Genomic DNA, 18188 nt, shown 5'->3' with positions numbered 1-18188 from the left:
TTAGTTGATCTAATTATGTGTAGCATAATATACCTATAATCTGATTTTTTCTTTTTGTGGTCAGTATGTTTGAAAACCAAATATTTCACTTCATTGGCAATTGCATGAGTAGTTCCATCATCATAATATTGAATTATTGAAAGACACAAGATTGTATTATTTAATTGATTATGCCCTCACCTTCCTCTTAGGTGCCAACCAGCTTCCTGCGCAGCACCCCCTGCCAGCTGCACCATGGACTGGCAGTGGCGCTGAGCCCGGTGGGAGCGCTATGCCGTTCCTCCCGGATGGAGGTAAGGTCGGCGGCAAGAGAAAGTCATACATTTACATACACTATAGGATAAGTAGCATGAGGGTCCCACATTGGAATTCCAAGGTGGTCCAATATGGCCGAATGCTCTATATTCGACCATTTTGCACCTTATTGAGGGAGTGAGGCATACATTATCTTAATGCATATCACACACAGTTCATATATATTTCATATATACCTGATACATTAAGGGCATGTCAACAGCAGTATTTGTTTTTTCTTATTGGATATCAAGCCTAGTCACTAAAGATAGAAATGCATGTATCACATTGCAATATGGATCTGGAGCAATGTTTATGTTGTACCTATGGCAATTGAATGGCTTATGTACAATAATCATGGGACTTCTTTAACACACTTTTGTTGTCAATGTGGTCACAGATCTCCTATATGAAATGTAATAACCGATTCACAACTTATGGGAAATACGATGAGAGATTTAATAACAGGGCTTACCATTTATCTTCTGTATTCGCTCTCTGATTTCCCTTCCTTCCCTCATGTCCCTCTTTCCCTATCTAAACAAACCCTTTGTGCTTGCATTAGTTTCTGTGCCTCATAAATTATTTGACGCAGAGATGAATTGTCCTCCTGATTCCTCCTCACAAAAAGACCTAGAACTGTAATACAACCTACACAGTTTGCTCTATTTTAACAAGTGTTTGGTATTTCTCTTGTTGGCCCCGCAGGTCTGAGCAGTGATAGTGGTCTGGGAGGCAGCACCGATGGCAGCAATGACGTCTTAGTGTTTGGCTCTGTGGTGGACAGTGTTACAGAGGAAGGTGGGTACATGTGTGAGAGTATCTACTCAGGACCAGATTAAGCATTTGGGGGGGGGCTCAAAGCACTTAAGAGGAGACGCGATGGGGTCATATGTCAATATCACCCATACCCCTTATATGCCTGTAAAGAGTCCCCCATGCCCTTATATGCCAGCCAGATGTCCCATATGCACTTTATATGCCCATAAGTTGTCCCCCACGTACCCCTAATTTGCCCATCAGATGCTCCTTATATACCCATCAGATGTTCCCACAATATATATACTTTCTGTTTTCTTAAAACTATAACTCAGCTGAGCTCTCTTCCGCTTACATTGTTGTTGCTGGATTCCATTCAGAGCATGCTGAGTGTGCTCTGGCCGGACGGGCCCCCTGAGAAAGGAGGTGTCCCGGGCACCGTGTCCTCTCCTAATCCGGCTCTGTATGTGATCTGTAGTACCATCATACCTCCTGAATGTTGCTCATAAGACTTATGTCAAAATATATCTTCTCAAAAACAAGGCATACCTATATGTTTTACGTCTAACCATTTGTTAAGCTATAAATTAGAACTCCCCATCCCCATTTCTCTTCCAAAATAGTTAGAGGCCTGTTCATGTGATGATCTGTCTCCTTACCTATTCCTACCATTGACCTGACAGAAGCCGTTATGGCTCTGGGTAGCCATGAAGTGATTTACGTTGCCCTTGCTGCTAAATCTTTCAGTAAGAAAGCAAAACAATGGTTTATTTAGTTAAGTGGTTTACTGGTTTTAAGATTAGTTGGACTCCTTTCATGTAGAATTGCTTATTTACTTAGGAAAAAAAGCTGTGTATTTCTAATAATTGGACAATCCCCTTTAACTTCAAAAGCTTATTCACATTTGTGTAAGTTTTATTTAGTTTTGCTGCGCTCAGTAGAAAGAACAAAGAAATTAACCAACCCAACATAGTAATGAGTTCTTTAACAAAGGAAGCTTCCCTGTCTCTATCCTGGGTTTCAGAGTGTGAGGTTTCAGAAGAGTCTAGTGGTGAAGTGGAGACGGAACAGGAGCCTTCAGACCCAGAGGACCTGCGGGAACTTCACCCTGGATTGTTGATGTACAAGGCATCTCGTGCCAGGAACCTTCCTATCATGGCAGAAGCACTCGCCAATGGGGCTAATGTCAACTGGGTGAATGATGACGAGAGCAAGACCCCGCTGATCCAGGCTGTGATAGGGGTGAGGATCAATAGCTTTCCTTTTGAATTTGTTCATAGTTTATTTTGGGACTGCAGTCAATGTTAAAATAGATCATCAAAACCATTAGGTGCTAGTGGATTGATGCCATTGTACAAGAGACCAGGCAAAATTTCATCGTTTTAATCTAAATATTGCTAGGTCAAGTTACCTGGGAACACAGTCTATTTACACACTACATGTAAAAATGTAGATCTCCCTGTCGAGTTCAGGCGTTGCTAGAAATAAAAAAAAAATAGATGTCAAGAGACCCCCACCTAATTGCCACATGCTTGGGACAGAATATAAAGAGGAGGTGGTTGTCCAAAATAAGAAATCTCTTTTAATATGAGCTTTACCTGCACTTTTTCAATTACGTTATGTACCATAAAGAAAAATATCACCTATATTATAATTGAGTAGAAATAAACCAATTAAAGGAAGCGATATCTCTTATCATAAAAAAGTTGTTGTAATATAGACAAAATTGTCACAAAATAACGTGTATACAAACCGAAAATCAATATAATGCCTCCTAATAAGATTTATAATCAGATTAGTACACTATTAGATAAAGATGGCTTCTATATCTATTTAATAAATTTAGCATTTACTTATATGGTGGATGGAGTGGTCATGTTAGATACTTCCCCTACAAATATAAAACTAGGGAAGGGGTTATATATATGGCTAGCTAGTTTCATTTGCCCCAGTGACTCTGCTAAACATCGTAGAAGTTGGTATTGTAAAAAGCAGGATTTTCAATGGTGTCTATCATATCATATCATTACCTTTTATTTAGGGCTCATTAATAGCCTGCGAGTTCCTGCTGCAGAATGGGGCAGATGTGAACCAGACTGACATGAGAGGACGGGCGCCTATACATCATGCCACATATCTGGGACACACTGGGTAGGTATAGTACATGTGACCGAGGAGGAGTAATTACAGCCTATGTCATATCCAGCCTTGTCCTCACTAACATGAGCAGGTCACTTCCTCCTACAATGTCAGACACTGTTCTCCTTAAATACATTGTGCTGATGTGTTTATTCTGAGGCAGGTTGTTCTGTCTCCATCCACATGGTATACATGGACTAACAGGAGATCAGTGCTCAGACCCTAATCAAACACACACACACACACACACACACACACACACACACACACATTTTGTATTAATATAACAAGTAGAGGTCAGATTATATTTATAGGACACTACCCTGTATTATATTACACACTTTAGCTTATTGACAAACACTTTATTCTAACATCATTACACCCCATCACATGTAGTGCAGTCATTCTAGAGGTATTGGTTCTAATGCACTTTCTCTTTGTATTCAGTCAGGTCTGTTTATTCTTAAAGCGAGGGGCAAATCAACATGCAGTGGATGAAGACGGACAAGATCCCCTCAGTATTTCCGTACAGGCAGCTAATGCAGATATTGTCACTTTGTGAGTTCTATTACATTATTGTCTTGTTGGTCGTTTCTGTAGAATGGGTCATACTGGAGAGCTTGGTTATTTTTTACTGTGACACTCTTGCAAAATTTTCCCCTGTTAAGGTTGCCCTGATCAGCTGAAACTTATTATGTGGGAACGTCTAGGAGCACTAACAGCTCAGCTGCAGGTGCTGAACCTTGGAAAAACGTTTGTCCCCGGTTACAGTACTCACTACCGAGTTATAAACTGTCTCTGGGAGCAACGTCAGCACACGTACTTTTTGTCAGGAGCTTAATGGATTTGGTTTCCATGGCTTAGCAGTTGCACACAAGTCTCAGATTACCATGTGCAATGCCAGACCTTGACTAATGTTGTGTCATGCACAGCACCATTGGACTTTGGACAGAGAACATATGTTCTCTGAAATGACAAGTTGCTCTTCACCATCAGGCAGTGTGATGGGTTAATCTGTGTTTGGCGAATGCCAGTAGAATGTTTCCTATCCAGATGTGTATTACCAATTGTAAAGTTTGGTGACTGATGAATTTTGGTCTGGATCTATTTTTCATGGTTTGTCCTGGGCCCCTAAGTTCCAGTGAAGGGAAAACTTAATGCTACAGCACAAAATGGCATTCTAGCGAATTGTGTGCTTCAAACTTTGTGTTAGGTGTTTTGGGAAATCCCTTTCCTGATTCAGCATGACAATGCTCCCATGCACAAAGCCAGGTCCATCAGCAAGTGGTCTGCAGTGTTTGGTGTGGAAGAACTTGCCTGGCCTGAACACAGCACAGTTCTCCATCCCACCAAACACTTTTTGGATAAATTGAAATGCTGAAAGCGAGCCTGGTCTTATTGCCCAACATCACTAATGCTCTTCTGGCTAAATGGATGTGAATCCCGCAGCTTTGTCCCAAAATCTGATAGAACACCTTCCAAGAAGATTAGTGCACTTTACTATTAAATTAACTTCTAAGCATTGACAATTTAAGGGTCATTACAAGTAACAGTTAAAGGTCGGTATGTACTAAGCTCAAAAATGCCGTAAAACCCCTGTAAATGCAGTTTTCGGGGGTTTTACTGCATTTCTCATATGTACCATGTTTAGATGCTGTTACCCAATAGAAGCCTATTGGCTTATTTTCGGGCCTTTCCCTGAGAGGGATCCAATCGGATCCCTCACAGTTCCTCCCGCAGCGCGCGCGTTCTTCTGCACATGCGCAGAAGGACGCCAGATGGACTTCTGGGTTATAAAACTGGAAGTTCCTCTATTTCAAAGGACAGCTCTTACTGGAAGAGCTATCCTTTGCGATTTTCTAGGTACAAACCGGTGGTATTATCTCCGGTATGTACCCCATAATGGCCAGTATGTATGGAACTGCGGATGCAATGCTTACTACATCCCACCCAAAGTGTTTACATAAGACTTGGTAGGACGGGGTAAGAACTGATCCCTCCCCTATTTCCAGTATAGTATACAGAACCAACCAAAAATGCTTAAGTGTTACATAGAAAAATGGTGACCAGAGTATGTTTGAACTTCCTTTGTGCATAGTAAAATCTCAATGGTCTTTGCTTTTCCGCAGGTTACGACTTGCTCGGATGAACGAAGAGATGAGAGAAGCAGAAGGGCCGTTCGGACAACCAGGTCAATATCCCAGCAACAGTCCAACAGAGCAGCAGTACAGGAAATGCATCCAGGAATTCATCTGCCTTAATATAGATGAGTGTTAGTCAGACTAAGTCCCTCAAGTGGGCACAGCTGATCCCTACTTTTTTGAACTTTTTCCACTAGCTGCTCTTGGCATCCTTTTTTTTTTTTGGAAATCCTGCATGGGGTCTATCTTCTGGCACCAGGGGAGGGAAGAATGACTAGGGGCACAACTAAACCAAAAGTTTTTGGAAGGGTCTGGACCAATATTACTATTTTTTTCTTCCTCATCACTGCCAAGAGCAAAAGGAAAGATGTATTAATATTTTATGTACTGTTTAGCACTTTTACAAACTATGAATCATTTAGGCTTTTACTTTATCAATATCAGAGCAGACACTGGGAAGACGGAGTCAGCAGGAGACCTGTGGTTCTTCTGCCTCGTTAGTGCCTGACTATATATTTATTTAGGGTGAAGTTGAAGTGACCCATATGAGCCAGTGAATGGTACTTATACATTCAGGGACCTTGTTTGTGTCAGCTGCCTATCTTCTTTTAGGGTTCTTGTCTCGATGCATTAGGGTAGTTGGCTTTGTCGTAGCTACATCTATTTCAGTGACTGAGGGGTGGGGTGTGGAAGTCAGACTTAGATAGTAGTGGTGGGTTTCTTCGCAATTGCTGTAATGCTGCATGGGATATCCGTAGATGCCCACATTTAAAGCACTTTCCTATTTTGAGGTTGTCTGTTTCCTGGTGCTTATTGTTAGTGTGATAAATACACATGTCCCTTCAGCTTCCCTCTACCCTTGCCCAGGTGTGCTTATGCTTTAACCTCTTCACTGCCAGAGAACAGAGGAGAGTCAGCGACACATGCATGGAAATTTGATGTCCGTTATTAGCATCAAGTCTATTTCTTTAAAGATCAGTGTCGGTTATTGACCATAGCTCTTCCTGTTCTGGGAAAACAACTTTATATATGTCATACGGATTCTACAGTATACTTAGAGTACACATAATATCTGTCTTTTTTTTTGTGTCTCTCGCTGGCAGTAAAATTCCATGTCTGAGACTTTCAATATTTCTTTCTCTGCCTGTCTCCCACCGGCTATGTGGCCTTTCTCTGTACTTGCCTGGATGTCTCTCTCTCTCTATTAGGCTGCATATGTCTAGCTCTCTTTCTTGTTGTGTTTCAGTCTCTCTCTTTTTTCATTATTTCTGTTTCTCAATTAAAAGCAAAGGGTACACTATTCTCCCCCAGCAATGAAGAGGTTAAAGTCTGATGTCCTTTATGTCTACCCTCTGTAAGGGATAAAGTGCACTAACTGAATTTATAAAGGCCTATATTGTCTTTTGTATCTGTGCCCTAACATACAATCTATCGGGGCCTCTTCCCTCACTCCGGATAATCTCAGTACTTCAGTATTAAAAAGGGGGAGGGTGCTGAGGTTACTCTTTGGTTCCAGTTGAGGATTAATTACTGCAGGCTTCCCAAGTGCATCCTATGTCACCTCTAGTGCTATGCAATTCCATTGTATGAAGAGATCAGGACGTCAGGGACATAGAGAGGACTGTTTAATTTATGGGTATTAATCTTCACCAAGACCTGATCTTGTCTTTTAATGAACACATTTGCACCTGCTGACAATGCCAGCAGAATCTTTCCTCCATCCGTTCCATGGCATGTTAATTCATCACTCCTGTCTGAGTTTGGAAAGGTCCACTTATAAAATGCCATTAAGCTGTACCATTATATTAGCCGCATGACCTCTCAAGGGTTTTTTGAAGCCCTGGATAAACAATATGCACCTTAGGTCCACAATACTTGTATACTGTCTTTTTGGGTGATGGACGTTTAGTAACACCCTCTCAGAAAAGCACAGAAAAAATATCCATCCAGAATTATTGCTAATCTAATTTTATTGCTCACTAGAGAACATGCAATAAATTTCTAATCATACAATCACCAAATAATGAAATAAGTGGGAATGGCAGCCATATTTATATTAGTCTCCAAAGGCCTAGAACATGGTTAACGAGGAGTTCCAGTTTAAAATTACCATTGTAAAATGCATTGAGAAAGTTGATAATGGTTTATGTCAGAATGGGATGATTTATTATATCCAGATTAAATGAATTTAGGGATTTTGACGTTCCTTGGCCTGCATGGCAATACCAGAATGCACTGCCAGACAGAAGCCATTGGCTTCTTATACTAACTACCAACCAGCAGGACTCACTATGTATGGACAAAAAAAGGTGCTAACTTTATTGGAGGTCCAAACTTATGGCCATTTTACTACTTTCAATCCTCCTCAGGATTTCCTACTAGGCGTTTATAGTCTACCCTTTATTAAACATCCTTGCGGTAGGTCAGAAATAGTGACTTATGAAGTATACTTAGGTTTCAAACTAGCTTCAGCCTTCAAAGCAGCCTGCCATGACACAAGTCGCCCCGTTTCACTGGTGTGGTGGAAGGGTTAATATTTTCTGGTTAAAAACTGTACATTTTATGTAAAGAACAAAAGAAAAAACTATTTACTTGTGCACTTTTTCTCCTTCCAGTATTGGAAATTACATATATATGTAAATGTTCTGTTTTGTGTAAATGTAATTTTGTAAGTGAATTTGTTTTTGACTGCTTTTCATTATTTTTTTCTCCAAACAGTGAAGGTGTTATTTTTTTATTTTGATACTTAATTTATTATGGTATAGGCCACACAGAGCAGTGTCATGCCCTCTGGTTATATAGATAGGAGACATGGTTTCAGTCAAGTCACATACCGTTGCCTGAGGACTGAGCTGCTTCTTTTTGTTTGCAGGATATATATATATATATATATATATATATATATATATATATATATATATTTTATGAAAATACTATTTAGTTGCAGCTGTATGTTGTGAATCGCTGAGGACTTTTTAAATCTTTTTGTATCAGACTCTGAGTCCGCAATCAGTTGGAGCTCGTCCGAATTCTGTACAGCTTTCCTAGTTTCCTGACATAAATACTTAATCTATAGCACATCTACATGTGTATGCTACTTACTGTGTCTTTCTGTTATATGAACTGATGGTACATTTTTAAAAAAAAAATGTTTTTTGTTTTTTTTTTGTAATGTTTTTAAAGCCATCGTTAGAAATTTTTAATTACTATGTTTAAGAAACGTAACCTCTTCCTTGGAAAATTTCCTTTTTGAAATAGTTTTTCTTTTCTTTTTACGACGATAGTGTGGTTATGTTTCTTAAATTTTCCTGGCCTCTGTTTTGCTTTTTTATGGAATTTTGTATCCTTAAATATTATTCATATTTGATAACATGGTGCGAATAGCAAATTCCCCCACGACTAAGCGGCCTTGTCGCAAGAGGTGGTTCTTGTGATATTCTCCATCCTCCTAATACTGCAGAAATTTACCCAGCTCTCCCCTTAGACTACCCTACTGCAAGCCAGTAACATCTGTATTTTACTAGGCAGCTGTTCTGTAAAAACAATGGAATAGCTATGTGAGAGATGACCCGAACCATAGCAACCAATCACACGTCAGCTTTGACCAGCTTATTGCAATTTTTATCAATGATACCAAACATCTGATTGGTTGTTGTGCTATTTGCATGTTATTAAATATGTTTTTAGTTTCAATAATTCAAATGTGAAATAGATATATTGTATTTGAATTTGAAGGCTGTAATAATTTTTATTTCAATTAGTTTTTGAAAATAATCAGTTGTCTATAGTTGAAATACAAAGTGACAGGGATCTCATTTTCTGTTTATACCTAGCAGATCACCCTTTGAAGGATACTTGTTACCTGCATACAGCGGAGACTAACATTTAGTGATCTGAACAAATATTCAACCTATTATTTCACTAGGACATAATTACATCACTTTGTGCATCTGTGATGTCACTGGTTTCTAGCGAAGTCATAGACTATACTGTTATGACTATGGGTCAGTCCATAACCACGGTTGCTATAATTCGAATAGGTGATAGGTACAGTTTAAAAATTCTTATAATTGCTTGAGAAAATTTTATTACATTTGTTTCCTATGGAATTGACAATTTTTAGGAAATCTACCTTTTTTTGTGCCACTTTCTTGAAATACTACTATAATTAAATAAATTTTTTTTTTTTAAAGAAAGTACTGATTTGGAGAATTAAAAACAAAAGATTACATATGCCAGTTTCCCCAAATACCTGAAAGCAACTCAAATGGTTTATTAGGTGACGGTCACTTCTTATTGAATTGCACTTTGGTACTGAACCACGTTTCATGTTGAAATATTTTTTTGTTACCTTGCTATAATAACATTTTATTTTGTTCATGAGAGGGAAATTCCTGGGGGACAATTAATAACACTTTTTAGCTCTATTAAAATGTATTTATAATTTTAAAAAATAGATTGCTTTATGGATTAATTTTCCCATGACACAAGTGCCAGTTTAATTTATCACTTAAATGTCCACTAAATCTAAAAGTTGGTCAGAGGTGAAAAAGCGACTTGTAACATTCACCTTTTTATTATGACATGATAGAACTGAAAAAATAAATTGCTATCGAAATAGTATTTCCAAATAATTGCTCCCTCTTCTTTACCTGAATGACAGTGGTGCCTTACCTGGTTGGCAGAATAAGTCACTGCAGAGAGTAAAATTGTTTCCCAAGTGAACCGTAGTAGAGTATGTATTTTTGAATATGAATAATAAAAACTGCTAGTTTTTATTATTTTATCAATCGATGATTAATAAAAAAAAATCTGTCTGCTTTACATTGCAGTGACACTCATAAACCACACAAGATATGCATCACAATCTGGTGTAATATTCAAATAATAGAAAAGATTGGTTATATAACATTACCAAATAGTTATTGTTGTTGGTCATGACAATGAAATCATTCCTGCTGTATCCCTATTAACTAGGGGATAAATATTCTTCTAGGACCACAACTGAAACTACATTATTTTGTACAGCCTTTTTTGATAATTTGTGTGTATTTTGATTGCTTTCAGTTATGTGTTTCATGAGATTCAACCTTTTGTTTTGTTTTTTTTACCATATTCAGATGTGACTTTAAAAAAAATAAATAAAAAAATAGTACTCCTCTAATTGATGCAACAAATTACGGCTTCTAGTAAATAAAATGTATGGACTGTGATGGCCAAAACTATACCCTGCTAATGACTCATATGTGCGTGACCTTCTAGTAGCACCACTGCTACCTGTGCGAGAGTGAGGTGCAATGCCTTGCTGCTGTATGATGTACGTGGACGCATGGACACTGGTTTCTTCTTCTCGAAGATGACACATAGTGTCCTGTACTTGGCAGTCTGGTTTGGATGCTTCTGTTTTGGAACACCTAAAATGACCAATTAAAATGTTGCCATGTGTTTTATCAACCTCATGGCACCCATCATGTTCGGAGAGCCCTGCAAATTGTGTGTTCTGTGTGCAAATCGAAGTTCTGTAGATAAAATACAGCGGTGAGTGTGGTCAGTTTCCGAGACAGAGCCCCAAAGAAATGTCGGAATTAAAATCGCATGAGGACTTGAAATAACTGCACAATGAAACCCCTCTCTTTCTGTATATAGGCTAATGCATATTATACCCTTTACGTCTTGCTTGCACCTTTGTGGTGCTCTTTCTTTTCCATGTTTTCTGTGATTAATTGTATGTCATTCTCTCTGTACTATTTCAACCTGTGGCTTCCAGATGGGCCTCCCTGTGACACAATGAGTGGGCCCCCAGCGGCAAAGAGTTAAGAAGTTAGTGCAAAGGTGTTTGGTTATGTATGTATATATATATATATATATATATATATATATATATATTAGAACACACACATTCACGGAGCCCCAATGTTTTATTCTTTCCTCTACCTGTCTTTTTATGCACTGTTAATAAAATCATACTACAACTCTTACTCTGATCTGTTTGGTTCTTTATTGCTGTCCCCTTGCTAATTAACATCTCTGCATCGCTATACTCTGTCCTTGTATTATGTTGATACTTTATTGTTTTGTCAGATGTAACGCATGGTATAATGAACTTCCTATTGTAAACTAAAAGGATATGGGAAGTTACTAAGAATTTAGATGACCAAATAAAGGCACAAGACTACTACATGATTGGGCTGTATGAACAAGTAGTTCAACTTAGGGCAACTTTCCTCCTGTGCTTGACAAATCGCCATCCATCAGCTGGATCTCTTCCCACATTGGACTCTCATCTTTCCCTTAGATAATAGCTTTGTGCATATTGTAAAATGACCCATAGTAGACCTGAAGGGGAGAATTTGTTTTGTGTTCCATATTTTGGAGTGCAGAAGTAATGCTTGCCACAGGTCAATGTAATGGATTACCAGCAGTCCTATGCCAAGGGCACGTTACCTCTGCATTTCTTGATTTGTAACATCTGACACTGATGGTAATTCTGGATATCCACAAGGTCACAATGGGTGTGTTAGATTCTGCACTTTCAGCTATAGAGTAGAGGGTACTTGGGATGAGAGTTTGGCCAAGGATGGGCAGCTAAATGTAAATTAATGCATGCACTCATCTTCTATCAAGACGTCAGACATCACCAAGTACAGATCAAATGTAATAGAAACTCTAGTAGAAAATGACAATTAAGGAATATAGAGATATAAATCACAGTATAAATAGTGAATTAAGGATTTTTTTTGTTTGTTATGTAGTCAGGACGTTGGTATGTTTGGCCAACTTAACTGAGATCACTGCCCATGTGTGTGGGCTCCCGCAGACTGATAAGTTATATTTGTAAGCAATCACCATTTTGTGTCAGATTATGTTACCGTTTTACGCAGGAGCATATGAGCCATACTTACCTTAACTCACACGATGATGTGTGTTCAGATTATTGGCATCAGTGTAACACTAATGCAATTTCACTCTTTGTATCTGTGGCCATATTGCAAATGTGCAAACCAGTAAGAAAGCTGATGTTCTATTAGATTTACACTTCCAGCTGCAACTTTCCAAAGAATAATATTCCTCTAAGAACAGCTTATTCTGGCATATTTCCCCACATCCTGCATATACCCACATAATGTGGCATAATGTCCCCGCAGCAGCACCTCATTTTTAGGGAAGAGGGTATCTGTAAATATAAATCGAGACGCTGGTGGAGAAATCAGAGCCCTCTACATCAGAGGTGGCCAACCCTGGTCCTCGAGAGCTACTAACAGTGCATGTTTTCCAGGTCTCCTCACAGAATCGCAAGTGAAATAATTATCTCCACCTGTGGATCTTTTGAAATGTGTCATTGAGTAATGAATACACCTGTGCACCAGCTAGATGGTCTGGAAAACGTGAAGTAGCTCTCGAGGACGAGGTTGGCTACCCCTGCTCTACATGGAAAGCAGAAGTGCTATAAAATAGACTTCTATCCACTTAATAAATTTACCCCATAATAATAAAAACTTCAATTTGAATTCAGAGGGGAAGCCTAAGTGACTTCCAACATAAGATCAACACATATATATATAAAGCTGAAATGCACTTTAATGATCTGCATTTACTATGCCTGTGTGAGGCCCTATACCCTTTGGCATTTAAGTTTAGTTAAATGTATTTTAAAAAAAAACATACCAGTTGTAAACACACTGATATGCATTTCTCGAATACTAAAATGGAAATGGTATTAAAACGGAGGAGAAATGGGTTTAATGCCAGTAAGCAACACAGATTTCCTGGGAGAAAGTTAGGGTAAAGGGAGTGGAGTTATGTACTGCGTGTAGGGTATGGAATGGGGCTACAGCCAATCACATTACTGACGTGTGTATGGTATGGAATGGGGCCATGGCCAATCACGTGACTGACAGCCAGGACAACACCCATTCAGCTTTCAAATGTCTACAGGTCGCTATATAGCTTTTATAGTCCCACATGGATACCTCACCTAATATATACATACATTTCAGAAAGTATAGTCCTCTTATTATGCGTATATATATTTGTTTTCTTTTTCATGGTCCATAGTTTTCCACAGGGAGACATTGGGAAAATCGGACTCCCTCTTTGTCCTATATGGATTCCACAAGAAGGGATTGCCAGCTAACAAACGGACTCTGGCCAGATGGATTCGCATGACTATCTCACAGGCTTACACGCAGACTGGCCTTCCTGTGCCAGCTTCAGTATCTTCTCATTCTACTCGCTCTGTGGGTCCCTCGTGGGCAGCCCGGGCATGGTGCCTCAGCTGAACAGCTATGCAAGGCGGCTACCTGGTCTTCTGTCCACACCTTTCTTAGGTTTTATGCCTTTCATATATTTGCCTCTCAGGATGCTTCCTTCGAGCGTAGGTTCTCCTATCAGCTCAGGAGCGTTCCTACCCTTAAACAACTGCTTTGGGGCATCCCCAATGTCTCCCTGTGGAGCCTTATGGACCCTGAAGAAGAAAAGGAGAGTTATGGTAAAACTTACCTTGGTTAACTCTTTCTTCAAAGTCCATAGGGTCCACAGAGCGCCGCGCTCTATGGGTTTCTTCTCCTTGTCACTTGTTTCTTTCTCTGTGAGAGAGTGTGATTCAACAAAACTGAAGTGCCCTGAGGCTGTGGGCGGGTTATAGGGGGAAGGACCGGTGCATCCTGGTATTTAAAAGCTTTGCTGTTTGTGTCCGGTCCTCCAGGTCCCACCTACATGTTAGCTAGCCATCCCTTCTTTTGAAATCCATATAGTACAAAGAGGGAGTCCGATTTCTCCAATGTCTCCCTGTGGACCCTATGAACTTCGAAGAAAGAGAGTTAACCAAGGTAAGTTTTACCATAACTCTCCTTTTTGCTATTGCTTCTGTGGCAATTAATAAAGTAGTTCTTTTAAAAATGATTAAATCGGGCAGATCTAGTCCTTCTTTCATTTGGCCTTTTTTTTATTTTTGCTCTATTGTATTGCAGGTGACACCACTTATTTGGATATTTTCCGTGAATTCTCACACATGGCGTCCAACAACCCAGAGAAGCTGAGCCGGCGAAGCGTTCACTTCAGCCATTCCTGCCGATAGTGAATACAGAGACTGGTTTTTGTTTTTTTGAAGGAACTATTTTAATGTGGTTAATTCCAGAAAAATAACAAAATAATTTGGAGGATGACAAACAAGTAGATGGAAGCCCCTACAGTCATCAGACAATTGGTGGAACTTGATGAACTTAATACATTTCTCATTTAACCTCTTGTTCCTCTGTGTATAAAAGAGGCTCCCCACCACAGTGTTTTAAAAAATCAGAATTTTGCCTTTCTTAAATAGAATTATAGGCACACAAAGTGTCTAGAGGCGTTTAACTGTTATCAGTCTGGATTTTGGAAATGTCTGAGAAATTGATTTCTAAAGAGGTCATCTCATTGTGAGATGGACCCTGGAAAATAACCACTAAATTAGGAATTTATATTTTTCAACTTTTAAGTTAGGACATTTAATATTAATTTTTCTGCTATTCCCAGATTGCTTCCTTAGTGATTTTTCAGCATCCAGGTGAAAATGATCATATTCTACAGTGCGAGTATGAAAATCTTTGTTTAGAGTTCCTTACTGAGATCTATCATACAGAGGACCCTTCACACATGCAGTTCAAAGACCCAATATTCATGGGAATGCAGCCAATCAATTCACTAGGAACCAGTGGCATCACAAAAACAAGTGTCGTATGTCAGCACCCAGTTACGTGTACATGTGCTGAGAGCTCTCCTAATATCACTGCCCTCTGTGCTCTTCAATTAGAAAGAGTATTTGAGTATCCTGGCACAGATGCCGGATCTTTGTGGTTCTGATAGTTTGGGGTTCGACTCGACCCAGAATTTTATATTTATACTGTAAGCTCTTACGTTTGTGCCATGCTGTACACAATAAAGGAAACAAAACATGTTGATAACACTAGTTTTGAGACCGATGTTGAGTGAACTCGACTCAACCAGTCGTTTTATTTTACATGAAGGTAGAGGTGGGCATTGACCATCGATAGTTAACAAACAATGGTATACTACCGATGATCAGTGGTTTTGCCATCGATGGCAGGGAGCCAATCGTTTTCTGCCGTCAATTTCAAAGTGGAATCCGATATTTTTTTTCTGCTCCCAACACAGCTTAGTCCCACCCCCTGTCGGTCAGCTAAGTCTGCCCCCGTTTTTTATTGGTCTGCAGCCCGACGTGCACCCGGCAGCGGTGGCCTTCGAGTGGTTCAAACCATCGATGGTCCACCATATATGGTTATTGTACCATCGATAGTTATAGATGGAAAATCATCGATGGCCATCCCTACATGAAGGTGGATAATATAAAAAATATTGGGTCATTTCTGAAAATCAGTGCAAAGGTGACAGTCCAAAACAGGCGTTCTAGCCTATGCCGACCAATAAGGTGTTTGTTTTCATTTTGCTTTTATTTGTTTTATTTATTTTTTCTGGTAGGAAAATTACCAGAATGTAATTGGTTGCTATGGGTTACATCTTTGGATTGTAACTCAGGTACCATTTTCCATAGCAATTTACTTTCAGTTTGATGTTTGGGAAGACTGTTGCTTATTCCACTATGAGCAAATGTCCTTTATTGTCTGTTCCTCGGCATCTCCTCTTTCAGACTGGTGCCTATATACACGTCCAAGACTAGAACTTCACAGAATATTTTTTTATGTTAATATTTACTGCTGGTTGCTTCTCTGGCTGGTCCAGACAAAGACTTTTAGATGATATATACTATATACAGAGAATGGAAGTACAGTATATAGTATACCTTTTATCCAACAAGTCTGAGGAATGACATCAATCTACTGATGGGTCTGTGAATTTGAAACAATATTTTTCTGATCAATAGGAAAGTAATGAATGGCTGTTATGTGGTGGAGGAAGATGTGACCATCACGCCTCCTAGCATAGAAAGTCAGGACATATTAAGCAACGCCCAAGCCACCCAGACCACGCTTCTTGTCCTGACAGGACATACTGGCTGCAGGAGATGGACAGGCCTGTGGAAATCGGCCCTATTGGAAGGTATGCTGGGAAACGAGAGCCTATCACATATGCTCATTATAAGAGAATCTTCTCTGTTTTTAAAGCATTAACGTTAGACACAAATGTCTCATAGCATGTGGGACCACTGTTCTGGCGAGGCTGGAAATCAGAATATAATGCATATATTCCAAACAATGAATTTCAATAAGAAAAGCATATTTTACTTTCTACTGTCACTTCATCATCTAACATGTGGTTTACATGTAAAGTGACATGATCACAATTACCATAGCTATGATCACCAACATAAAGCACAAGATCATGGCTTAGAAATGTTGACTTTTTTTCCTACTTGCTGAAAGAAGAACGAACTTCATCAAATCTAAGGCTGGGTACACACCTGGGCGGTTTGTCTGCCGACTCAGGGATCCGCACACCGAGTGGTCGATTCGTACGCCAATACATACCAATCTGCCGCTCTGTGTCTGCACTGACATCACAACTGGGAGGGCATTTAAATTTGTCCCCCCCAGTTGAGATGTCTGTTACCGGCGGTCTCTGCAGGAAGTGTACGAGGGGTTGGCGGGTCGCCCGTACACACAGCCAGATGCAGAACCGATGAAACTAGGTCTGTGAACGACATTGTTCAGACATATCTTCTGTACACACGTACAGATGCAGAAAGCGATATGTCGTTCATCAACAAAGGCCTCCTACAGAAACTGGATATAGAAGTTTACGGAGTATCACTAAACTAAAACCTCTGATATGTATAGTTAAAAAATTCAACTTTCTGTATGTATATCCATCACTAATGTAGTGGAGGTAGCCGTTATGTGTGCTGAACTTAAATTGATGAGAATATAGTCTATGACTGAAATACTAGTTAACCTGAATGCTCACACCTATTGGTTCAACCCACAAGATGGCTACCTCCATTGTGTAACTTTGGAGAAATAGCTGACATCACTGCTAACGGAACCCCTCCTGTGGAATGATGTGCTGTATTCTCATGTATTTGTTCTGCCACAAAACACCTGACCCCACTGTTTGTAGGTGCACATTAAAGACAGCCTACCTCCACCAAGTTGAAATCCCTCCACTATACAACTAGGTCAGTGGTTCTCAAACTCTGTCCTCAGGACCCCACACAGTTCACGTTTTCCAGGTCACCCAGCAGGTGCACAGGTGTATTCATTACTCATTGATACATTTTAAAAGATCCACAGGTGGAGCTAATTATTTCACTTATGATTCTGTGAGGAGACCTGGAAAACATGCACTGTTTGGGGTCCTGAGGACCAAGTTTGAGAACCTGTGAACTAGGTAATGCTGAAGTGTCTGTGAAGCATTACATGCTGTGTGTAGTACACTTGCTGCATACATGTTACTGGCACTCTGTCACGGTAAAACACGTTATGAGGATATGCTGGTATATTCCTCCCAATTTACTGCTTTATTTGTTGCTGATGAAGGATACCATGTACAGTAATATATCTTATGGCATAAATGTATTATTTAATAAAACTGAAATCAAATGAGAAAAAATTAAACGACTGGATCAAATTGAAATCCTAATTTTTTTTTGTTTTTGTCTTTTCCAATCTATTAAATATTTGTTCCCTCTTTTATTTCTATAAATAATTAAGTTAATTTGTCTTTTGAACGAACAACATGAGTGACCTCTCTATAGGTTACCAGTGAGTCATGAATTTTAAAGTAAAGATTTAAATCTTTAAATTGATTGTAAGATGACAAACAGCTTGGGTGGCAAGCATTGTTATCAGACAGACCAAGGGGCCAGTGAGAAAGGAACAGGGTGATGCCATTTCTGCCTTT

General features: G+C 39.4%; 1 protein-coding gene across 1 annotated transcript in view; it reads left to right on the top strand.

The window, feature by feature from the left end:
* ACAP3 (ArfGAP with coiled-coil, ankyrin repeat and PH domains 3) overlaps positions 1 to 17902 on the top strand; it is a gene marked incomplete at its 5' end in the record, with an annotated part of 104316 nt that extends 86414 nt beyond the window's left edge. Inside the window, 7 exons of the mRNA XM_088470316.1 lie at positions 192 to 293; positions 1003 to 1095; positions 2078 to 2295; positions 3095 to 3204; positions 3640 to 3750; positions 5322 to 5464; positions 14303 to 17902. Coding sequence (XP_088326442.1) covers positions 192 to 293; positions 1003 to 1095; positions 2078 to 2295; positions 3095 to 3204; positions 3640 to 3750; positions 5322 to 5464; positions 14303 to 14409 — 884 coding nt within the window. The remainder of the gene's footprint in view (positions 1 to 191; positions 294 to 1002; positions 1096 to 2077; positions 2296 to 3094; positions 3205 to 3639; positions 3751 to 5321; positions 5465 to 14302) is intronic.
* Between the last annotated feature and the right edge of the window lie 286 nt (positions 17903 to 18188).

This window comes from Taudactylus pleione, unplaced genomic scaffold (assembly GCF_031769625.1).
Source record: "Taudactylus pleione unplaced genomic scaffold, aTauple2 ptg000097l, whole genome shotgun sequence".
Taxonomy (NCBI): domain Eukaryota; kingdom Metazoa; phylum Chordata; class Amphibia; order Anura; family Myobatrachidae; genus Taudactylus; species Taudactylus pleione.
The sequence above is the reverse complement of the archived record's forward strand: the minus strand, read 5'-3'. Positions and strand labels throughout refer to the sequence as shown.